The sequence below is a fragment of the Culex pipiens genome, chromosome 1 (assembly GCF_016801865.2).
Source record: "Culex pipiens pallens isolate TS chromosome 1, TS_CPP_V2, whole genome shotgun sequence".
Classification (NCBI taxonomy): domain Eukaryota; kingdom Metazoa; phylum Arthropoda; class Insecta; order Diptera; family Culicidae; genus Culex; species Culex pipiens.
Genome location: NC_068937.1, coordinates 134271591 through 134297928, shown reverse-complemented (window position 1 = coordinate 134297928; position 26338 = coordinate 134271591). Strand labels below are relative to the sequence as shown.

Here is a 26338-nt window from a genome sequence, read left to right as displayed (position 1 = left end):
AAGATGTAAATTTACGTTACCTCGCTTCCTGTCAAATTCCTCTTTTGTGATGTAAAATTACATCCCAAAAAAAATAATATTACATCATCAAACTTGACATCTTCTAGATTTACATTCTTTTTCTTTGTGTATATAAGCACAATTAAAAAAAAAACAAAGTTGGTGTTTATTACATAATGTTTATGTAATTAGTGAAATTCAATGGAAATTCCTTTTAAGAATAAAATAACAAGAAATATGTAAGTCACAAAATTATCTGCTTCTGATCGACCAATCACGCTTTCCAAGAATTGCTGCAGTCCAATCAAAGTTTGTCCCAAAACATGACTCACAGCTAACCCACCAACTGACTGTCATTGGCATATTGTGATACGCAGTAAAAAAATCATTGTAAAATTACATCTAATTATGAGTATGTTTGTTTGTATCTCAAGAAAAGTGTCTTATTACCTTAAGAAATGTGTAGGCTTATTTTTTATGTGTTAAAACATTGAGGTAAATAACATTTAAATTTTCACACTCTCGAGATTAAACTTTTTCTTACTGTGGCACACTCAATTTTGCCTGATAAGTTCTGCCACGTCCTCCTGCTGTGCAGTAAGTGAGGGCAAAAACTAAATTAACACCCTCTCTCTTCATCCACCCTCAACAATGACACCATTCATACTTGGTCTTTTTTTTTTTTTCTCTTTCGTGTAATTGCAATAAGTGACTTAAATTGGCCGTAAAATTTACTTCTTACGTTAGGTTTGCTTGTCTTGTTGTCTTTTTATTGAAGTAATTTTCTTAGAATTTTTAAAATTTGAAGGAATAAATTTACCTAGAATTTATGTAAAATTACTGGAAATGTAAAATTACACAAATTGAAGTAATCCCCAGCTCGCTTATGTAATCTTACTCATTTTTCAAGGTTAAAATGAAACATTTTCCGACAAAAAACCTTTCATACTGGTTTATTGTCAGAAAAGTTTAGAAAAGTTTGTTTTGATTTCAGTTTTTACACATAATCAGGGTGAAATTACATAAAAAGGGGTGAATTAAAAAAAGTGTAAACTTGCACACAAAACTGTGTAAAATTACAAGTTGAAAGTTGCTTTAAAAAAAAGTGAACTGAAATTAATTATTTTTATGAAATTTAGGTTAAATTACATCAAAAAGAAGAAAATAAGAAGTGTGTATTTTTTAACAAAAACCGTGTAAAATTATGAAATTCACACATTTTTTATGTAATCCAATTTTTCCTCATAAATTTCGGTCCAATTACATAAAATTACATGAATGCCACATAAGTGGTAGAATGCCTACAAATTACAAATTAAATTGAATTTAAATTTTCCAATTTCCAAGCCTTCTTAATTACACGTTTTTAGTTTTTGATAAAAGTATTTGCCAACAATGACCGCTAGAAAAATTCCACCCAAGATAGCACTTTGCTGACATTTCAATTGCTACACAATTACACAATTCGCGGGAAAGGTATTTACCAAAGGTGGACACCACCCTCAGGGCGAGTGACTAACCCCTTCGCAGGGGCACAGTGCGAAATATGAGGAAGGTGTGCTTATTATTTGCGGAACCTTTGTGAAGTGCGAAACCGCGTGCGCACCTCTCCTTGCTTGAGCCGATAAGCATGTTGAGTGGATTTTTTTTTCGTTATCGCACACTAAGTTGCAAAATGTGTTACTTTTTTTACGCGAGTGCTATTGGCATTTGGGGGGAAAATCTTGAAGGTGTTATTCACAGTTAAAAACAGTCAAATTTTTGTTTTTTTTAGTTTTGATGTAAGTTTACCTCAGTTTGTTTTACACATAACAAAAGATGTAAATTTACACATTTTTGTATGTAATATTTCTATGATTTTAGACATAAAAAATAAACATGATAACTTGCCTCTTACAATGTGTGAATTTACATTGTTTATGTGTAATTGCATGTTTTACATGTAAATTAATGTAATATTACTTAAAATAAGAGGTAATATTCAATCTTCATGTTTTCATACTAACGAAATCAAACTTTTTCACCGTGTATTAAAAAAACAGTTTAAGAATCAATTCTATCATTTATTTTGTTTGGCCAGACCTAAAACCCGTCTGCATCGTCGTTCAAAATACCAACAACTTCCCTTCAAGTATTGCATAAGGCACGTTCTAATTCTGAACGCCAGACGTAGACCAATTGGGTCTGCAGTCGGTTCTAGTTTCCTCCGACATCCGCTCAACATCACACCAAGCCCGGACTCGTCATCGATTAATTGATTCCAATTTAACTATACGTAGCAACTAAACGAACCGTCACAGTGCGGTTGGTTCGCGAATTTCAACAGTTGACAGTGCAAAGACTTGGGAAAACCCACTGATAGTTTTCCCCCTCTCAAAAGGAGAATGATTTACACGATGACGATGACGGATGTCGTTTGATGAGCATCATTGCTCTTAGATCAGCTATTTTTATAGTCTGGACAACGGTGCGAATTTGTGAACCAAAAAGTGAGGGCCTGTAGCAAAGAAATGAAACATTAAAAATAACGTGAAAGTCACTGTAAAATTACATCTGGAAATGAGTAATTTTTTGGGTAAGAATATATTTTTAATTTTACCTCAAAAATTGTGTAATTTTATGTTACCACATTTTTATGTGTAATTCCACTTTTCAATGTTAATTGTGGAAGTGTTACATAAAAACGATGTAATTTTACAGTGACACCATTAAAAGAATACTTTTGTCTCAATTTTGCCTCCCTCATACAAACTTCTTAGAATATCAGTAAAAGAGCTCCTCTCGTTCGATGCATGTGCTCTTGAATGAAATCAAGAGTCGGAAAATAACATCAACCCAAACCAAATGATCTCATAAAAGCCGACAAAAAAAAAAAGAAAAAAGAAAATAAACTCGTGCAAACATGCCGGCCGGCTTTAGTTGAGGCTTGGCGTTGGTTTCGCGTTTGGCATTGGCACAGGTCAATCTGTCAATCGAGCAATGTGTACTCTCGGTTTGCAAATAACGCACACACACACACACACTGCACACATTTTGTCAGTTCAGATTGATCGTTTGTTTCCATAACTGTCTGTTCGGAATAATAGGTTGAAAATGGTTTTATTATGTTTTATTTGAGAAAAATCGTAATATTTTGCCAGTGTTGCCAGAGTACTAGTTTGGCTTTCAAAATGCCCATTTTATTTATTGCGATAAGTTATGGGTGGAACTTTTATCAAAATAAACCTACATCCAAAGTAGCATGAATTTCTGTCGAGTGTCGGCGTCCCACCTACAGGACTGCCAGAATTTCACTACTTTTTGACTCGTCGGACATAACCATCTTTTCACCTGCGCCGTAAACAAATTGGTTCCAACTACCGACAATATATTCTCATGCACATGCTTTAGCTTTTCACGTGAAAAATAGTCCCGAAACATGGAATAAATTAGCATGCGCCATAAAAAAAACAAAAGCCCAAAGTAACTTGACGTTTTACCTATTCCCGTCGAAGGCCGACGAAAAACGAGCGAGAAGCGAAGGCAAAGCAAGCACAACATTTCAATAAATACTACTTTTTACCTGAAAGTTGTGTACAAGTGACATAAACGGGCAGCTCGGTCGATAATAGAAATTGCCGGAGCTCCACTGCATTCTCGTCTGACCAGAATAAAGCTTGTAAATAATTTTGTGAAATGCTTGTAAAAGGCATAGGAATAACTCTTGGTAAAAGTCAAATCTAGATCAAATCCTATGCAGATAGGGCCTTTTGAAAATTTAATCGAGAAATGAGCAATTATCTACGAAATCGGCCGATTCGACCATTTTTATTTTTTGTATTTTTTTATTTGGCTCAAACTTTGAAGCTATTTTGTGTCATTGGTTCACCCATACAAGTCTCCATACAATGTCGGCAGCTGTCCATACAAAAATGGTACGTAAATATTCAAACAGCTGTAACTTTTAAGTGAATTTTCTGATTAATTTGGTGTCTTGGGCAAATTTGTTGGTATTGTTGAGGACTATTGAGAAAAAAATAGGTACACGGAAAAAAATTGCCGATTTTTTTATTAACTTTTTTTTCACTAAAACTCAATTTCCCAAACTCGTATTTTTTGATTTTCGAGAAGGGCCAACATTCAATATTACGCCCAAACATTCAAAAAGGGCCAAACATTCAATATTGCGCCCTTTTGAAATGTTAGTCTTGATTCAAAAAAATATTGTTTTCGAAGATATCGGAAAATTTCACGAATGTTTCATGTTTTAAAATTGAAAATCGAACAATTAGTTACTGAGATATCGACATTAGAGAATGGTGGGTTGTTTGGGTGAGACTTAATCAATTTTTCTGTTTCTTTTTCTTTAAGCCGCTGTATCTCAGCAACCAGAGGTCCATTCTTCAATGTCTCTTAGACAATTTTATAGCAAATTTTCTGAACTTTTCGAAAAAAATATGTTTGGAAGTGGTCATTCATGGTCACTATTTTTAAAAATCGAAAAACTGCAAATATTTCGCTAAAATCAAACTTTCGGTGGCTTTATCTTAAAGTACTTTTCGGTTGCAAATTTAATTTTACATTAAAAAGTTTGGTAAATTTTTTTTGTTTAAAATTTGGATTTTTTTCAAAAATCACTGTTATTTCAAAAATTTATAACTCGGTGGTACCTATATTTTTTCTCAATAGTCCTTAACAATACCTACAACTTTGCTGAAGACACCAAATTGATCAGAAAATTCACTCAAAAGTTACAGCTGTTTGGATATTTACGTACCATTTTTGTATAAACAGCTGCCAAAATTGTATGGAGACTTGTATGGGTGAACCAATGACATAAAATAACTTCTTTGTTCATAGGGAAGGCACCCACAAAGTTTGAGCCAAATCAAAAAATACAAATAAAATCCATTTCCGGTTTTGATAGAGAATTGCTCAAATCAAACAGAAATTTTCACAAAAAGCTGCTCTACTGGTTGGTGTACTTGGTTTTAGTAAATTTCAAGGAACAGCCCGGATTATCGAGCATTATTCTGACATCACTGCTTAGTGTGATGAAAATGGGTATTTTGGCATTGTAAAAAATTAGGCGGCCAGGCCTACTGCGTCACATTAACCGCAGAGACAGATTCTGTGAACGGATCACACTTCACAGTATCAACAGGGTAGGAAGGATGCGTAGACATACCTTGTCAAGCACTTCGAAACAGTTTGGTGTAGTGTGTCGGTGTAAATTTGAAAAAGAAATTATATTTCAAGAGAGAAGAGGAATTCAGTACAATAATAATTGCCCGAGGGCAAATCCATCCATTATCGTCACGTTGACACGTAGGACAAAAACGTCGACGACGACGTCATAAACGCGATTCTGATTTGTCACACATCCATCAGAATGCTGACACTGAACGTTTTATCGGTGTCAGTCAGCTGCATTAGTGTGATCTAGTTAAGTCCATAACTGGAGCGTGGATAATTTTACACTACTGGTGATGATGTTTTCGTAATTGATGGTGCCAACTTGACACATCGCTGCGCTGCCTTGCAACTAGTGATATCGATTCAGTCCGGAACTAGCAGACTCGCTGTGATAATTTGTTTTTCCAAAAGCGAGCAGCAATAATTAGCGTCGCTCGGAATTTGGCACCGTGTCAAAAGTGGCCATCATCGGCCGGTCTAGAAATCTCGCCGGAAATGCAAATAAAGTTGTCCCGATGCCAACAATCAACAGTTTGCGGCTCGGTCGTCATTAGCTCAACTTGGCCAAGTGAAAGATGATTGACCAACAACATACAAACACACACACGAGATCCACGCGACACGGCTCAAGTGACAATCTCGACACTCCTACTCACCGGGTGGGGGGGTTCAAAGTCAAAGCCACTGTCACTTTTGTTCAAGAAATGCCCTCCTCAAATTGGTGTGTTGGCTGACGCGGTGCGTTTGACCTTCTTGCTTTCTTCTTTGATGCATACAAGTGAACTTTGAGGTTTGTCGACTTTGAGCTGCTCGCACTATCAGTGTGTTGTTTAGTTCGACGGTAACATTTCAAAAGGCGTCATGTACATTTTGACACTTTCTGCACAGCTAAAAAAGTAGTAATCCAGCTGCGTGTAAAAGGCCTGGGTGTAAAATATATATTGCATTATTTTATGCATTTTTATGTAATTTTACACTCTGAAATATGTAGCCAATCAGTATGGGAAATCTACTTGACCGAAATGTCAAGCTCATATATGCGTATATCCTTACAGATTTTCATCGGTCTGATGGCCGAGCGGGCTAAGGCGCCAGTCCTTACTGTTGGTGCTGGGTTTGAATCCCGTCGGTTGCAACTTTTTTTTGTGTTTGCAAAAATTGTACATGCAGCGTGTAATATTAAGTGTTTATTTTGACGAAGGTGATGTGCATGCTTTTGCATGCGATTTTACCATCGGATTTTTTGCTGTGTGGGTTATTGCATATTCTGAAAGTACTCCTAATAAGCTACCTCTCCACCAAAAATGAGTAAAAGTTACTTCAGTAAAGTCTGTTTAATCATGATTTTAAATAAAGTAACATAAACAAAAATCTCTGCCATCAGCAGTGTCTGTTTATATAGCCCTGTCAACCTGTCAAACAAAAGACTACATGAACCTCGTGACGAAAAAAAAGCAACATGAACAAAGCGCCATGTACATTCGGCGAAGAAAAACGAATCATAACAAAGCGTCCCCCTCAATAACAGCAGGGTGATATAGACGTTGGGTGATTTCAAAAGAAGTTATGTTTGTTTTTCTCAAATATAATGACGGAAATAATGTTTTATTGAATTTGGATGATCAAGTATCAATAAAAGCAACGTTTTTCATCGTTTGTTATTATTAGAACATCTTATTTTGCTTTTATATTAAAATGGGAATTGAAAATGGATGCTCAACATTCAAATGCGTTTTTCTCAAAACGCATGGTTTGTACATGATGCTTTTTGAAATGTTGGCGTCGAGTTGTTTAATTTTCTTATTTTTTTTTCGTAATTCGATTATCCGAAGTTTCGATTATCCTAAGTGAAATTTTCCGAGGCCTTCGGATAATCGAGTCAGGACTGTAATATAATATGATCTACTGCAAGAAATTTCAAAATGATGTCCACTAATTTAAATTTTAGAAATTACATTTTAGCCTTAAATTTTTCCTCAAGCTTTAAAATGTTAGAATTTTAACATTTTTGAACATAGCAATTTTTGTATTTTTAAAATTTCCAGTTTATTGGATGCTGGATTGTGTGCCCCCGTTTCCACGAATTCAATTTAAAAATCTTTGATATCAGAATTTTTGATTTTTTTATATATAAGGAAAATTCCTAGTAGCTCAAGAATTTTCAAATTACCAAATTTAAATTTTTTAAAATGTTCCAATTTTGAAATTTATAAATATTGTATTTCTTATTTTTTTTTTATTTTCAGTTTTAGAATTTTAAAATTTGAGTATTTTCTGATTGATTTGGTATCCTCGTGTCAAAGTTGTAGATTATAAATAGGACTATTCATAAAAAATAGTCACAATCTAAAAAAAAATACCCGTTTCTTTATTTCACTTTTTGTCACTAAAAGTTGGATCCCTAAAATACGTATTTTCGATTTTTTTTATATTATTTTATTGGAATCAAAAAGACATCTTTTGAGCCATAGTGCATGATGGTAGAGATGTTTTTGTTTGAAAAATATCAAGAATGCGATAAAAAATCATGGAATTACAATATTAGAATTTCAGTATTGAAATTTTCAATTTTTAGCATCCTATTTTTCAGATTTAATAATTCCATAATATTTAGTTTTTTAAGAATTTGAAAAATTTCAAAAACTAATAATTTTTAAATTTTAGAATTATGAATTATAAGATGTTAAGAATTTAATTATTTTAGAATTTTAAAATATTTGAATTATTAAAACTTTTTTTTCTGATCGTTTTGGTGTCTTCTTGTCAAAGTTGTAGATTATAATTAGGACTAATATATATTTTTTTTTAAATTTATAAAGTGTGGTAGAAAAAAAATACCATGATTTAAATATTTTGGAATTTTAAATTTGAGTTTCTTATTTTTTTTTAATTTTGCGGATTTTTGAATCTTGAGAGTTTTAGAATATTTGATTTCATAAATTTTAAGAATGTCAAAATCCAAAATTCCTATAATTTTCATGAATTTCTAAAATATTAGAAGTTAAGAATAAAATTATTTTCGAATTATTAAATCAATGATTCCTAAAATTTGAAAAATTTAGAGTTTCATGCCCAAAAAAAATTAGATTTTAAATTATTTTTTGTATTTTTATCAACAGTCAAAATATATTATTGCGGGCGTTAATAATTAGAGTTCACGCGCGGTGATACGACCGCAAGATAATGGTCGCATGGCAGCCGCATGACAACCGCAGAACAAATTTTTGGCAGTTGTCAAAGGTTGCCTTGAGTTTTCAACTGACTTTTTGGAAAATAATCAAAACAAATTAAGTTGACAGCCAAATCAACGCAGCATTTCAGTTCAACTTGCTGATTTTAACACTGCGGTAGTTATGGGCTATCTACAATCACTTAGCTTAGAACATCTAAGTAAAGTAGTTACTTAGGAAAGTACGCAACTTACGGCCGTCATCCACAATCAACTTAGAAATTTTGCTGGGCTGATATACGTTGCTATGCAGTTGTTTGTTTACCTTTGATATTGAAACGTCAACTTACCGTAGATTTTGAAATTTTTCAAACCATACGTCAGTTTCTAATTTGATTACTTTTCCATTGTAGAAGCTCGGCTTCATTTCCATTGATTCAAATTCCTAAGCTAAGTGAAATTTTCTAAGCTAAGTGATTGTAGATAGGCCATAAGACACTGCCGTTTTACGGCGATATGATGTATACGCCATTTTGGACATTTTCAATTTTATTGTACAGTCTGATAAAGAATCTTAAAAGCTATCTCCTGACGAAAGAATTTTTCAAAAAACTGCTCTGGGGCCCATTTTATTAAGCAAACAAACAATGATGTATACGCCAATTTTACTCATCATGATGTATGTAAACATTGAGAATTGATAGAAGTCAAATTCAATACTGTTTGAATGTTGATTTAAGGTTTTGGGACCAAATCAAGACTTAATAAAATTATTTCGATTTAATTCTTAAGGGGACGTCCAAGCATCATCCATAAAGTACGTCACGTTCTGAGGGAAGAGGGGGGTTTTGAGCAAGCGTGACATTGCGTGTTAAAAGCATAGGGAAATCGTGACAAAGGGGGGTGGAGTAAATTTTGGCTGATTTAAATGTGACGTACTTAATGGATGACACCTTATCCACATCCACGCAGACACTTTTTTGAAAATTCTAGACCCACCCACCTCCCTTGCGGACAATTTTTCATGCAAAAAATGTGTTTATGGTGCGTAGACAATCGCTAAGGGAGCGTTCTGTTATTACGTAACGCAAAAAATCGGACTCTTAGACCCCCTCCCCCTCCCCCTCGTAACAAAATTTCCATACAAATTTTAAAAAAATGTATGAAGCCTCCTACTCTCCCCCCTCCCCACCAACTGCGTTACGTAATAAAAAAAACGTTCCCTAATACCCCCTCCCCCCCTTAAAGTATCCACGTGGACAATGCATTAAGGGATCCCCTCAGCTGTCAAAATAGCTGGCACAAAAAATATAGCCTGCTTTGATCGAACAATGTATACATACATCATTGGGAAGGAAAAGTAGTGATTTTTTATTGCTATTTTTTCGGCCAAATGATGTTTGTGGTTTAAAATCGTAGATAGTAGGAAAAAACAAGAAATTTTGTAGGGGCCACATTTTTATTATACTTTTTAACAGTTTCTACAGAGCAGACCTTAAATTAGTCATTTTAAATTGAAAAAATGAACAAAAACAGAAAATCGTGTCTACAGCAAAATCACCTCAATGGCGTATACATCTTATCGCCGTAAAACGGCAGGACAGAGGTCCCACTGCCTCTTGATTTTTGGTTCAACTTGGTGGTACATCGCAGGTACATCGCACGCCTGCTACCAGCAAACCTTATGGAGCCAAAAAATGAAATGACATTTCTTTTGACTGGTCACTCTGGGTTACTCTGTGGTAGTTAGGCGGCAATAATCTCCTGTCAATCACAGCGATGGAGAAACGTGATTTTATCTCGCAAGAAGCAATATATCTTGACTTTTTTTGATAAGGTCCTATAAACAAATGTAAACATTGAGTGTATCCCTTTCACACCTTATGTCAAAGTCCATCGGAGTAAGCGGGATACACTCAATGTTTACATTTGTTTATAGGACCTTATCAAAAAAAAGTCAAGATATTTTTTTAAATTATTTATAAATTATGTATTATTTTTTTTTATTTTTTTTTTATTTTCAAATTCGGATTATCTGAGTTTTATTTTGTTTTTTCTTTTTATTTCTTGAACTTTTTATACCTTTATTGATTTTTTTTTTGGAAAACTTGAATTTTTAAATCAAATCAAATATTTCTTGACTTTTTTTTGATAAGGTCCTAGGGGTCGTGCATAAACCACGTGGCCTTTTTTTGGAGAATTTTTGACCCCCCCCTCCCCCTCATGGTTTTTCGTGGTTTCACGTAAATAATAACAGTATAACAATTTATTGAAATGGTACAGAAAGTAAAAAATACTCTCAACAAAACAAGCAACTTAGTAAAACTTATGTATTCAAAATTATGGAATTGCAGTGCAATTAATTGCATCCAGAATAAATATGCTTTAAGAATTAAAGATATTTTGATATATAAACAGCATTCATGATTTAATTTAAATGCGCTTTTAAATATTTTCTTAAAATCGAAAAAAAAAATTAAAAATTAAAATTTAAGAATAAAGACCGATTTTGTATAGAATTGCTCGAAAATCAATTTCGTGTCTTTGGAAAAGTTGTAGACAACGCGCTAAAAATCATTCTTTTAGTCATGGACATCCAAATTGTTAAAGTCTTACTCTTACTTTAAATTGATTTTGCTATCGACTACGTGTTTTGATAAATTTAAAAAAGATTGAGCTAAAATTTGGAATTTATTTTAAATTTTTTTTCAGTTGTTTAAATAAGCAATTATCTACGATTTAAGATTTTTGATTCAACTTTTGGTTGCTGAGATATTACTTCAAAATAAATACAAAAAAAATGAATAAGTTAATTTTTCAATCTTTTCAATATCTTTGAAATTTTTAATACTGGGACGCCCAACGCATGTCCAATAAACACGGATGCCAAAGCCTCCCTAAAACGTTGGAACTAGAGGGTGACGAGCGGGAATTCCCGGGAAAAATTTCCCGGGAAATCGATCATTTTTGGACCTCTCAATTCCCGGGAAATTTAGTCGAGACTCTCGGGAAATTTTATTCTTATAAATATGAAAGCCAAATTATATAAACTAATCAGAAAACCATTTGAAAAAATCAAAATTGTCCAAAACATTGAGTGTTCAATGATCAATATTTAAGTTCGAATAAACCAATGCTTTTACAATCTTCTTATTTAGAAAGTGTAAATTTTAACTTGTCAAAAATTCCAATAACTATAATTAAGTGTAACCAAATAGTAGTTTATGCAACAAGTTGCAAAAAGAAGATTTTTTCAGCACGAGTTGTACATTTATCCAACGAGGTTTACCGAGTTGGATAAATACGACGAGTGCTGAAAAAATCAAGTTTTGCAACGAGTTGCTTACGGGACCATCCATAAACCACGTGGACACTTTAGGGGGGGGGGGGGGTATGGCGATTGTCCACGATCCATACAAAAAAGTTTTTTTTTGTATGACCGATTGTCCACGATGGGGGGGGGGGGGTAACAGATCCCCAAAAAAGTGTCCACGTGGTTTATGGATGGTCCCTACAACATTTTTTGCAATTCCGAAAAACGCTTATTTAATGGAATTTTATGTCAAACATTCATGTGTTTAGTAAATTCATCGTTCAAAACAAAACAATATTGAAAAATGTTACTTTTCGATACTAGTGCTGAAAAGTTCAACTTTTCAGCACCCATTTCAGTGCTGAAAAGTAGAACTTTTCAGCACTGTTATTGAAAGGTATTAATTTTCCATTCTGTTATTTTTGGTAGGGAAAAGTAGGCCGTTTCGTTTCTCCAGAAGGGCAGGAAAAGTTGACAGTTTCACAGTGGAATTGCAAAAAGTTACTTTAAAGCATACTTAGCAGGTACACCCCAGAAATGAAACACTCAAGTTTTTTTTTTAATATTATTTCTATTTATTATTTCTAAGAGGGAAAAGCCTTTTCAAGATAAGTTCAATTTCCATATCATCTCTCGAGCATAGCAAACCTTATAATTTTGTTTTTTTTTTAATTCTAAGTAAGTTAATTTCGCTGTATCAAGGTAATTTCCTTCTTGACGTCAATAGTAGTATTGGGTTTAGCATCAACCTCAATATTAATTACACTTTGGAAAAATAACTCTGCAACTCTTTGTAATGTTTAGGTCCGCCAATTGTTAAAATTCTGGTTTTCCGGATAACTATTAATATTTCTTCATTTAATATTTACAGTTGACCCAAGAAGGAAAAACAATTTTAAATTGTTGTTATTAACGCCCAGTTAACCAAAATTGACGATCTAGTAGAGAAACTTTCAGACAACACTGTAGATTATGTAACACCACACACACAATCTCAGTAGCCCTTCGTGTACCTTTATGTTCAATGTTTGTAGTCGTTTCAAAACACAAAGTGGTTTGTCTTTTGTAAAGGTTGGTAGACTTCCCGGTCGCAAGTAACTTGACCAGCTAGAACCAAACTAGAATCTTAAGCACAATACACTTCTGACCAGATGGTCGACCGGGACAGTCACCCCTCCTCAGGGGCAAGTTAAGTAGACCCAATAAACTCCTAAGAATGTGTACCCCTTTTGTGCAATAAATTACCGACCCCACGTAAATCGCGACTTTTAGTAACTTACCGGATCACCAAGTTCTCCCCCCGACACACAGGACCACATCCGCTACGATGTGCGTTAACAGTTGCTTTGAGTCGTTATTTATCTAATTGCAAAAATAAAGATACTGGGAAATTATATATTAGCTAATTTTAAATTTTTAAAAATCTAATAAAAAGTTCATGCAAAAAGCTTCAGAATTCAGAAAAAAATATCATAATGTAGAACTGTGAACTATAAAACGCGGCTACTTAAATTAACGTTTCATTGAATAAGTTTGAATTAATTATAACTGAATTAGTTTATAACATAACATGTAACTGAACAATTTATTGCATTTCTGTTAAATTATTGGCACTATTGAATAGTTAAAAAAAACTCCCGGGTCCCGGGAATTCCCGGGAAATTGCAAAATACAACTCTCGATTCCCGGGAAATTGAAAATCTCGAGAATCGTCACCCTCTAGTTGGAACGGTAACTTCAACTCACAGGTTTTCGGGCTTGTCTCCGCGGATTTTCGGGCGATTTTTTTACTAATGCAAACAAAAGTTGGAACGACGTTTTTGATCGCATAAATTACAGATTTGATCAAATCGAGTTCTGCAAAGTTTAAGGATCATCTAGACATCCTTATAATTCACTCAAAAAAAAAAAAAAATGTCCCGGTTGGTTGAGTTATGCCCGAGAACCAGCGAGTTGAAAATACCGTTCCATCTTTTTTAAGGAGTTTTATTTATGTTGATCTTTAACGGCATTGTATTGAAATTTATTTTACAAATTGATATCGGCATTTAAAAATTAAATGACTCTTTAAAACTAAAATTATTTTAATGTGTCTATATATTTGAGTGGTTTTATCTCAAATATGAAGTTGAGGGTATAGTATATTTTCTCAGCTTAAAGAAAAACTAATATTTTCAGGAAAGGGCACCTTTGGCCCCTATTTTTTTTAATCTTTAAATTAATTGAGAAACAAAAACAATGTTTGCTTGAAGCTCGTTTTTTTTCTCTAAAAATCTAAAATGTTTGCCCATGTTTCTCTTTGGCTCAAGAGATGGTCCCTATTAACATAAAAAAAAACTAAAAAAAAATACCTACAACTTTGACGATGGATAGTAAACGTGTATTTTATGAAATGTTATGTAATATAACAATCCGAATTGTGTAATCAATGAAATAAGGAATATATTTTAGACCAAAATATTCATCAAATTTTTTGGTGAATCTTAAAGTATGTATCGTTCGTTTTTTCGTTACTGGTTATTTTTTTATGTTAGACGTTTCACTTGCAAATGAGGTAGTGAAACTGAAATTTTGCGCGATAATCCTGAAATTGGAGTTTTTAGTTTCTTTGTACTTAAAAAAATATTGCATGAGAGAGGAGATACAAGATATCTTGAGTTTGTTTTAAGAGCCAAAAGGAAATCTTTCGATTAAGATTGCTACGGTAATTAGCTAAGATCTGAGATTTTGAAAAAAAAAAATTTCGCAGAGATTCATTTTTAGACACTTCAATTATAATACATATTTAGTTTTTTGCCTTGTTACGAAAATCTTATAAAACTGTCAGCAATATTTATTTTTTAAGTTGTTCCAAAATAGAACTATCGAAGACTACATCTACTTTCAATGCAAATTTGCAAGCACATTTTTAGCTACTTGATACCATCAACAAAAAAAATGAAATTGTGTTTGCATTTTAGTACGCAATTTTTAGGGTATATTAACTTTGGATACTGTCACTTTATTTTTTAACAGCTTTTAAACTTTTGCAAGACGTAGTTACATGAGTATTAAAAAGTGTACATTCAATAACAGACTCAAAGTATTGATATGAATCTGCCGAAATATATAATTCAATATTGAATTGGAATATATTAAGACATTGAAATATAAGTAATAATTTTAAACACAATAATTGTTTGGTTTTGAAGTGTAACAAAAAATGTATGCATAAAAGTAAATTCAAAGCGCGTATATTTTTGTTTTTTTTTAAGAAAAGATTTTTATTTAAAGGCCACGTGGTCAGCCGTCGACCCCCCCCCCTCCCCCCATGGCTTTTCATGGTTTTTTTCGGTCGGATTTCGGACCCCTCCCCCCCCCCTAAGGAGACCACGTGGTTTATGCACGACCCCCTATAAACAAATGTAAACATTGAGTGTATCCCTTTCACACCTCATGTCAAAGTCCATCGGAGTAAGCGGGATACACTCAATGTTTACATTTGTTTATAGGACCTTATCAAAAAAAAGTCAAGATTTGATCCTTCGTTTTTGAACTTTTTTTTGAATCTTTTTTTTCAATTTTAGAATTGTAATTTTTTTGAATTCCAGAATATTTGAAATGTATAAATTTTAAAATTAATTAATACTAGAATTCTGGAGTTTTTTTTAAAAAGGTCTTATTGATCCTTGCACTGTAACTTGGATTTGGCCCGCACTTTTCTCTCGCACTTTTGACAACGAAATTTCCAAAAACTAGGCAACCAGCAGTTGTTTATTTACATTTCCAGTCGCAGTTTCCACCAAACTAGACATTCGCACTTTAAAATTGCGATTGACAGGTGAGCAACATCGGCTCGCTTTGATCATTTTTTGAGGAAATTAAAATTTCCCAGGCCAGTTTGACAAGTCGCAATAGTGCGATCGATAGCAATAATTTAGTGCGAAGTCCAAATTAGTGAGAATTGCGCAATATAAACAAATTTTTTATTTTTTGCTTTTTGGGTGTTTTTGAATACGCCTGACTCAAGTCAAGGTGGTTCTAAAAACACCCAAAAAGCAAAAAAATGAAATTTTGTTTATAGGACCTTTAAAAAAAAAATCCAGAATTTAAGAATTTAATTATTTTAGAATTTTAAAGTTTCTTGAGTTTCTTGCCTATTTTTAAATTTTATGATTTCTTTTTGTTTTTTTTTATATTCTGTTTTTTTAACAATTTTTGAATTTTGGAGTTGGAAATGTACAATTATCATCAAGATGTATTATAAACAGCCTATTTCAAGAGAATGCATGCAAAGCATGACGTTATTCATCACCTTTCACAAAGTGCAGTTGCAGAATTCCCTCTGCTATTCCCGCTTATTAGTACAGTTTAACTTTTGCCCTTGTGACTAAGTTGACACCATCCAGTGGGAATTGGCTGGACAATTTATGGGAAATATCCCACCTACAGAGTAACCACAACTACTCTGTCGCAAGAAATGGCGAGCATTTGCATTCCAATCAAATTGCTCTAAATTCACACTCATTGCCAGTTCCTGTCCTGCGAGAATCTGACTTAGTTTCCTATTATATGTATGCTGCACACAAACTCTCAAGGTTTACCTTAACTTGTAGTGCCCCTCATATACTTGAGCTTTGCATAAGAATGAAACTTCTGAAGAGCATCGGTGGAGCGCGCCGCACATCCATTGAGAACGATTTACGAACCTAGACGATGAAATGTTGCCGTTTTTCTGAAGAGGAAACGCATATGTTTTAGAGCTGGTCCCCCACTCTCTTTGGGCTATTGAGGCTGATGATGATTACTTCATCCGCGAGTGAGCGTTCCTCGGCGATGCTCCATTTTTGTGCCATGTTTAAATATGTCAAAAATTATCAAAATCAAAATTATGCGATAGTTTAAGCAATGACGGTGCCATCTGAGGCATGTTGCTATGCGTTGGATTCGTTTTGTCGCGATTTATTTCAGCAAACTTAAAAAAAACTTGATAAAATTATTGATACTTGTCGACGTGCCAACCCGAGCTGCGACGTTATGAAGAGGGTTCTTTTCACCAAACAAGGTCAAGAAATTGTCATGTTTTCGCATGATTTTACCAAATTGAATTTCGCAAATTGAATCACGGCATGCCACTTTGTTGGCACGTGTTACATTGACATTAAATACTTAACCTGTCAAGTGAACATCACACACGCTCACCCACTTGACTGTCATCGCCATCATCAAAGAGCGAAAAAGTGATCCCCTCTGCGATGCTGTTGCTACACTAAATTATTCAATCAATAGAGCCCACCGCCCTCACAAACACTCTCTCGAAGCAAAGTGAAGTGATTCTTCACACCTGTTGCTCCTTCTCGTCATCAAAGTGTTGTGTGGGTGGCTCTATAGCAGCACTATATAAGAGTATCCCCTGTAGCCCGAAAAAAGGCTTCTGATTGGCACTCTATTATAATAACATATTTTACGGTGGTGCAGCATCACTCTCTCTTCTCGTTGAGCGGCAGAGTGGCAATTAGTGACGAGGATTGTGATGGCAGCACTGCTACGCTCTTCAGACTGGCAGCTGGCAGCACTGCTGTGGACGGACCAACGAACGAACGAACGAACGAACGAACGGCTCCTGTGTGATAAAGTGATTAATTAAACCATAAGTGCATGCACTTGGAATGTAATTACATTGAGGGTGCTGGTATGTGCTGTAGAATATCTATAACGGTTCGAGTTCGAGGGTGAAGTGATTGAGCGCCACAACCACTTGACTGTTTTGGAGGACAGAGGAATTTTGCACTGCTCCAACGATATCAGACGAGTTTTATTAAGTTTCAGGGAACGGTAAACTTATTTTGCTGCAGAATAAATAATTTTTAGCCAACGTTTCAATATTTTTGGCGAGTATCGAATTGTGAGGGAATACATGTTTTTTTTTGTTCGTTTCAGATATTAACCCTCTACTGCTCAATTTTTTTTTCGAAAATTTAAATTTTTCCCGTGTTCAGGAAGTCATTTCGAGCAACTTTTGTTCTACGAAAAACTTTACTTCTCCTGTTTTATGTTTTTCTTGTTTCATTCTTAGTATTTCAATTTGCATTTATCTTGTTTTGTTTGTTTTTGGTATTATCATAACATTCTATAATTAAATTTTGCCTATCTATTTTTTCATGTTTTTACAGTCACTTATTCTATTTTTTTGCTTGTTTTTCACATTTTCTGCTTTAAAATAGCACCATTATCATTTAATTTGTAAAAAATGCGTAGAGGCATAGTCTGGGGCACTACCAAAATTACTGCATACTTCTTTTTCACGGTGTGTTTTCTGGGCAACCTTAAGGAGAAAAAATAGTCATCTCTACTTTCAAATGTGTCTTATAGGAAATTTTCTCAGCTTTCCAATGCTTCTAAGAGCGAAATGTTTCATCGAGAATTTTCTAAGATATCTATTTTTAAAGTTTTTTGTTTTAAAATCCTTCATCATTTATTGGAAACTTTTTAAAATCAGTTTAGAAAACTTGTTAAATGACGTGTTTTATGTTTCGTTTACTAATAAAAATGTGCAAAATTATACAAGAAATAACTTTGTAAAAGGTGGCAAATTGCTAAATATTTTGAAAATTAAGTTTAAATTGAGTTTCTGAATATGCGGGATTTATTGAGAAACTAAAACCAGAAAACCGTATTTAAATATATGTTTACAAGAATTTATATATTACAAGCCTTACCCGGCAAACTTCGTCCTGCCCTTTTTGGTTTCTTGACGTTTTTTGCTTGTTTGCTTATTCAGCCTCCTGTGATCAAAATTTGATTTTACGCAACTTTTCCCATACAATTTGCTGATGTTCCGGAATCAGTTCCAGAGTGGCCAAAGTGTCAATTAGTTAGCGTAAGAACCTTCCTTGGACTTATACGAACCCAACGCAACAAAGAGCGCTCCGATCCGACGTTCCGTGTTTAACTGATTCACGTTCGAACAAAACCATCGACATTTTATCTATATATATAAAAAACAAGCCTTACCCGAAAAACTTTTCCTTTTTTTGTTTGTTGACGTTTTTAGCTTTTTCCTTGTTCAGCCTCCTATGATCAAAATTTGATTTTACGCAACTTTTTCCATACAATCTGCAGATTTTCCGGAATCGGTTCCAGAGTGGCCAAAGTTGCCACTTTTTGGCGTAAGAACCTTCCTTGGGCTTATACGAACCCAACGCAACAAAGAGCACCTCGATCCGACGCTCCGTATTGAACTGATTCGCGTTCGAACAAAACCGTCGAAATTTTTTATATATATAGATTTCGACGGTTTTGTTCGAACGCGAATCAATTCAACACGGAACGTCGGATCGAGGTGCTCTTTGTTGCGTTGGGTTCGTATAAGTCCAAGGAAGGTTCTTACGCCAAAAAGTTACAACTTTGGCCACTCTGGAACCGATTCCGGAAAATCTGTGGATTGTATGGGAAAAGTTACGTAAACTCAAACTTAGATCACAGGAGGCTGAATTAGAAAACAAGCAAGAAACGTCAGGAAACCAAACAAGGGCAGGACGAAGTTTGCCGGGAAGAGCTTGTATATATATAGATTACAAAAATTTGGTGTACAAATATCAGCCATCTGCTCTGATTTAGCTTGGATTTAGCTGATACAATCGAAATTTTTGCAGGTTTGAGATTGTTATGGGTAATTAGATTTTTATGAATAAAAATCATATTTCCTTAACCAAACATTAACCAGTTGCATGGATACTAAAACATGTTATTTACTTGAAATTGAACTACAAATTACTGTGTAGAGTTTCATGAGTATGAAAGGTTTTTTTTTAGTTTTTTTTGTATGAAATGATCAATTAATCAGCAATGTTATAGAAGTCTTATCTGTTTTAAAAACGTTTTATAAGTATCTTGAGTTTTGTTCAAATAACTTGTAATGGAGGTTTCTGTTTGATTTTTTGTTAAAATTAATATTTTATTTTCGTTTTAACAATAAAAAAATTTTGAAGGTGTTTTCAACATTCCAGTTGAAAAATCAAATATAAATGATACTTTCAACAGTAATAAAAAAAAAAAATATATCTATTTAGTTTATACCTATGAAATATGACTTTTGAAGCATGCAACAGTAATTTGTAGTACATTTCCGATTTTAAATCATGTTTTGTATCTATATTCAAGGTTAATGGTTTAATCCTGGTTATTTTTCTTTTAACAAAGGAAATATCATATTTATTCATAAAAATGCAATAACAATCTCACACCTGCAAAAAATTTGGTTGTATCACCCAAATCAGATAAGACACGTGATATATGTTCACAAAAATTATGTAATAATCTATTAATTGTAGTAAAATTTTCATTTAAATACGGTTTTACAATTCTAATTACTGAATAAATTCCACAAGTTCAAAACTCAGTTAAAATATAATTTTAAAAATGTTTAGCGATTTGCAACATTCTACAAATTTGTTTCTTGTCTTATTTTGCCCATTTTGATGAGTAAATGACACATAAAACACATCATTTGACTAGTTTTCTGAACTGTTTTTAAAAAGTTTTCAATAAATGATGAAGGATTTTTAAACAAAAAACTTAAAATAAAGATATCTCAGAAATTTCTCGATGAAACATTTCGCTCTTAGAAGCATTGGAAAGCTGAGAAAATTTCCTATAAGACACATTTGAAAGCAGCGATGACTATTTTTTCCTGATAAGGTTGTTCTAGAAAACACGCCGTGTTTTACTTAAAATATAAGAAAAGACAAAGCCAAAGTTGACTCCAGAAAAAAATACATTTTTAAAAACATTGGCTAAGTCACATAAAACAAGTAAAACTTCAAGCCCTATTTATTTTCTAAAATTTTAGGAGTTCTTCTTTACAATGCTTTTCAAATATCAAAAATTGATTGCAAAATTGATTTTTGGTCTTTTGTGAAAATTTGAGTATTTTAGACTAAAATGACTAATTTAGTGAAAATCTGTACAAAATTTTGCGTTGTTTAGTTATGAAAAAGTTAGTATTTTCAAACAAAATACGGAGTTTTGTAAAAAGTAGTGTTTTTCATAAAAAAAACTCTAATGAAGTGAACAATTTGCGTCGATTTGTATACATATGGGTCATTTCAGGTCAACTGAGTACACTTCTCGAGTTTTTTTTTGAAAAGGTCCTATAAACAAAATTTTCACTTTTTGCTTTTTGGGTGTTTTTGAATACCCCTGACTCAAGGCGGTTCTAAAAACACCCAAAAAGCAAAAAATTAAAATTTTGTTTATAGGACCTTTTCAAAAAAAAAAAACTCTTGACACATCTCATCTATTGATAGTTAACAGAAATCCCAAGTTTGGTGCTGATTGGATCATCCCACTATTTTTGGCACAATCCTCTTTTTTGACGATTTTCTAAAAAACTTTTTTTCTTTTAATCATAACTTTGCAACTATTTGAGCAAAAGACTTTCTACAGGTTGCATTTTATAGAAAATTGTCCAAGGAATTCGATAAAAATAAAATTTTAACCCTTAAATGCCCACTAATATTATATTTTAACGTTTTAAGTATTAAAAATCAGTTTTGACCAATTCCTTATATTTTTATTTGTTTTATTTTATCACCATCGTGTTCCCCGGACAATTTTACATAATAATCAATGTAGACCTCAAACTAAAATGAACTATTGGCGAGATACAGCGATTTTACTGAAAAAAGTTTGATTTTGCGCAGCACTCGGAAGTACATGGTGTACTTTTCAACAAAAAGGGATGAATCCCGCATAGTTCGGTTTTTATATGTGAGAAATGTTTTTCAGATTTGCATTCATAGGACAGAGTGCAGGGCAAAATCAAACTTTTTTCAGTAAAATCGCTGTATCTCGTCAACAGTTTATTTTAGTTTGAGGTCTTTATTGATTATTATGTAAAATTGCCCGGGGAACATGATGGTGATAAAATAAAACAAAAAAAAATAAAAGAAATTAGTCAAAACCTAATCTTATAAAATCAATTTTGCAAAAATGTTGTGTTGTCCATCAATTTAACTGTCAATTTGAATTATTTAATACTCACCACGGTAATTTTAAATTCACCATCGCTCATTAACCCTCGTTTGACAGTTGCATAAAGCTGTGTTCACTCATACTAACAAACAATTCAAACGATGCGCACGTTCACAACCAACTAGATGGCTCAAGCGAGAAGTGATTGGAGAATTTTCGATAAAAATGTGCAATGTTTTATGTCTGTTTGTCTGTGGTGCAAAACAAAAATCTTAGTCCTATTTTTGTGAGTTTGGACCGTTGTACAATTTTCAAGTTTTGTAACTAACCAGTTCTCAGCTTGATTCAGTCCTATTTTACTGTTTTGTTGGAAAGTGGGTATTTGTTACTCGTTCTCTGCCTGCGCTAACTAATCGATGGTCACCGAGTTCTCGGTCCCCGTTGATTAGCGATGGCGCCGGCCATCAATCCATTTGTAGCGGCAGCCGTGTTGTGTAAAAAAAACTACAAATATTTACTAAAAAGGTACTTACTGTTTTGCACAACACTTGCCCCACAGACAAACAGACGCAAATCTTTTTAAAAACGCTTAAATCAGCAGTGAACTAAAATTCACCACGCCAACTTTAAATTCACCACAGCTCGTTTTGCACACGTTTGACAGTTGCTGGTGACTTGTATTGCGCGCAGCACACTGTCATAAAATAAGACGGATCTAGTGAGCTTTGATGGATTTTTTTTTTAAATCAAAAAAGTTCAATAATTTACGTCCGTTTGTCTGTGATTTGCTCGTGCAATCTAAACGAGATGGCACCGATGACCACCATCGTCGGCGTCGTTGTCGTCAGCAAGGTGAACCAGTTTTTTGTTCTCCAGCTTCACTCATCGACGATGATCACGATTGACGGACTGACGTTGCGAAATTTGCTATGAATCACTTTTAGGGAGCGTTCTTTTATTACGTAATGTAAAAATGGGATTTTTGTGTGAATTATCATTCTGCGGGATTCCCTCTCCCTCTCTTGCTTGAAATCTTTCCACCGGTGTGGTGTCCTAGCGTGCTAACACACCCAAAGCACAAAAAACAACCGGCAAGTTCAAACTAATGTTGTGCGTTTTCTCTCCTCTCTCTCTTTCTCTTAAATTTTTCCTAGGTGGCGCCTTTGATGGCGTTGAGGACGTCGTGTCGCCGTTCGGTTACCGCAAGGGCGAAGGAATCGACGCCGGGTACGGCGAGGTCGACTGGATCTGCAACCGCGACCGGGAGCGCACCGATCCGATCTTCGAGGGGTTGAAGCCGATCGACGGGAAGATTTCCGGCGCTGGTAAGATGGGATAAATTTGGGGAATTTTAGAACTATTTGTAATGTTTTGCTTATTTTAGCGGCCAAATCCGAGCTGATCAAGTCCAAGCTGCCGAACAACGTGCTGAGCAAGATCTGGAAGCTGTCGGACTACGACCAGGACGGCTTCCTGGACGTGGAGGAGTTTGCGCTCGCGATGCACCTCATCAACGTCAAGATGGACGGCAACGAGCTGCCGATCACGCTGCCGGCCCATCTCGTGCCGCCGTCCAAGCGGAACGGCGTGGCGGAATAAGGAACTCTCAGGTAATGCTCCTCCTTCTCGATTTCAGTAGCGGAGAGTTACGAGACAATTTAACAGTTTTTGATGATGCACCAAATTTCGTTTTTGACGACGACGACTTTCGACCATTAATTCGTACACACATATTTATGATAATTGTGGCTTTTTGAAATTCAACTGTTGAAGAGCTAAACGCAAAACAACCACAAATACGTCTTATTACGCAATTTATATAACTTATTTATGTATGCCTTTATAGTGAGAGAGAAAGAGAGAGAGAGAAACAACACAAATAGCGTCACTTATACATAAATTATTATAAAGTTTTGTTTTTTCCCTCAATTTTTCTTTTTTTTTTTTGTTATTTGTATTAGTTTTATCGCGCTGCTCCGCTGCAATAGTAAGGTCAATTTACACTGCTGCGCCAATTGTGACTAGAACAATATACACAAACAACAACTAGCCACTATTTTTGATAACGATCCATCAAACTGTTATTACTTTTGTTCAGCTAGGTTTAGTGTAAAACGAGAGAATTGCAATACACACCCAACCAACATAGACGGTATTGTTTCAATTTATTCATCACATTTTTTTAGTTTATTATATTATTCTGCACACTTTGGATATTTTACCGAATTCGATCAATTTTACCGAGTTTGGAACTGCTAAAGAGTTCGGCAAACTTAAAATTACCGAAATCTGTCAAATTTTACCGAACTTCGGTAAAATTTACTTGATTTGACAGATGATTTACCGATTACCCAAAAACTGATTTCGGTAAAAACAAACCTTCTTGTCTGGCTTGCGTTATCAAGGGCAAAAGAATCCGCACCCTCACACATCATTCACAAAATCGCAAAAACGTCGGATAGACAGTGCAGCAGCATCAGCATCACACAAAAAAGAGTAAACAAATCATCAAACTAATTACTCCCGCGCGGCTTTGAGCATCAATTAGAAGTGAAGCATGTCAGCAATCATCGGAAAGCAAAAAGCACGCAGAGAAAAATGTTTTTGCTGATTTTGCGGAAAATTGCTGTTGCGTGCGTGTGTTGAGGGAGAGAAAAAGAAAACGAAGTGATTATGAGTTATAGACGTGGACAAGTGCTAATAGTTGAAATATTGAAAAAGGGAAAAGCGAGAAAATCAAATGCAATGCAATGAGTAATGTTGATGAATGAAAGTGTTTCTCCCCCTCCAAGAAAGGTGAGAGTGCTGAGTAAAAATCACGTAATCGTAAACGAAAAAGGGAATATCAACCGGTGGGTTGCAAAAAATAAAACATTGAAAATAAAGCAGAATAAAATAAAAATATATATATTTACACAGTGTAGCATTTTTGAGGAAATTTGTAAAAAAAATATCTATATTTTAAATAAATCAATCGTAATGGTTTAATTAAATATCGAAGGTAAACAACATACAAGTGTAAGGAGACGCAAAATAAGTGCAGTGAATACGAATGTAGTGAAAAAGATAACAAGAATAAAAAAAACACGAATAAAACTTTGTTCTCAAAACCGTGCGCCCAGTTTGTCTCGGTGAATTTGAAAGAAAATCCTAAATTTGCAAGGCATTGAAAAATTTCTAAAGGTGATATTCCATTACGGGAAACTTTGTTTGCAAACGACAAAAAACTCACATCTTTGAGACTTTTGACAGTTTCCGAGTTTCTTTAGAAAGTTGTTTTTACCTATTTTTCTTATGTTAAAATCTACAGTTTTTTTTAAATGCTCTTACAAACATATTTAACACAATAGCTTACAGGACCCTTTCAAAAAAAAAAAATAAAATAAAAACTAGATATGAATGTGAAACAAATACAATTATAACTACTCCTTAGTTTTTTGCCCCTTTTCACTGCTTCTGCAACTTTTTTCTGTTACCACACCGTAAAAAAGATGGATTTTAGAGGATTGAAAACTTAAGGTTGGATATTAGGGAGAGTTCACTAACTACGTAACGTAGTAAAAGAATGCTTCCTTTCTTCATTTCCGATGCAATTTTGCCTCAAATTATGTGGAAAAATAACAATTAGACATATAAACATATCATTTTACACTTTTTTTGTGTATTGTACGATCAGTTCCTAGCTGGACTCGGTCGCTGGAAACGACCGGCGACTCAACGACCGACGAAATAGGCGGCGGGCCAGATGCGGGCATAAAAATGTCAAAATCTCTTCCCCCCTCACTTCGTCTCACCATCCAGCTGCAGCTTTGTTGACAAACAAAAGGAGCACGCGGTCGCATGATGGCGGCATCGAGCCAGAATTAGGGGTGATCATGTGATTAAAAATGAAAGTTTTTTCAAGAAAAATCATATTTTTCCGACCGAATAAAAAAATTGCGAGCATGTTCAAACAATTATTCCTGATGTCGGAGAAGTGATAAAAAAGCAAAATTTTAATCCATAATTTTTCTATAAATTGATTTTTTTCACTCCAACTGGGAACCCCTAGGTCTATCCACGACCGTTTCCAATGACCGTGAGAAGATGCCAGAAAATCCAGCTACGAGCTAAATCCACAATATTACATGACAATGTTTCCCACAGTAGAAGTCCGCCTTCAAACTCCAACGCTATGTGCTTTTAAAATTGAATATTGATTCTAATGTTGAAAATGTATTTTTAATTATTTTTTTTTTGTTAAATCTTCATCTTCATTAAAACTGCATAAAAGGCTTCGGGAATTTAACTTTTTAAGAGCTAATGGAAACAAAATATATTGCATTTGCAAGTGAAACTATTTTGTCTGAATTGTCCTGATTATTACCTTAAACTTTGATGAAGACACCAAATCGATCTTAAAATTTAATTCCAAACTGAAACTTTAAATGGATATAGCTTAAAAATAGTACACTCTATTGAAATACTTTTCTGTGTACTTTTCGATTGGAAATGTGAAATTTCTATTAAATTGATTTTTTTCGGGTACATTTCAAGTTTTCTGAAAAATCACATTAAAAAAGTGCACAAAAAAAGAAAAAAAAAACAAAGAAATAAAAGAAGAAAATGTTTTTTTTTTGGGAAAAACAGTTAATAAAAACCGTAAAACAGCCAATCAAGGCATGCTGGAAAGTTTAAGTGTTAGAAAACACCTAAAGCGCTTTTCTGGTCAATATTAAAAATTGCGG

General features: G+C 34.1%; 1 protein-coding gene and 1 long non-coding RNA gene across 3 annotated transcripts in view; both read left to right on the top strand.

Moving 5' to 3' along the window:
• Window positions 1–24721, top strand: part of LOC120422563 (EH domain-containing protein 3) — a 30463-nt gene extending 5742 nt beyond the window's left edge. For both annotated transcript variants that reach the window (XM_039586048.2, XM_039586049.2), the window contains 2 exons: window positions 22766–22936; window positions 22996–24721. In XM_039586048.2, the coding sequence (XP_039441982.1) occupies window positions 22766–22936; window positions 22996–23210 (386 nt within the window). In that variant the 3' untranslated portion in view covers window positions 23211–24721. The remainder of the gene's footprint in view (window positions 1–22765; window positions 22937–22995) is intronic.
• LOC128092537 (uncharacterized) lies at window positions 11866–12116 on the top strand. Its single transcript, XR_008211857.1, has 2 exons — window positions 11866–11990; window positions 12055–12116. It is a non-coding gene; the product is annotated as an uncharacterized LOC128092537 (long non-coding RNA).
• Window positions 24722–26338: the final 1617 nt, after the last annotated feature.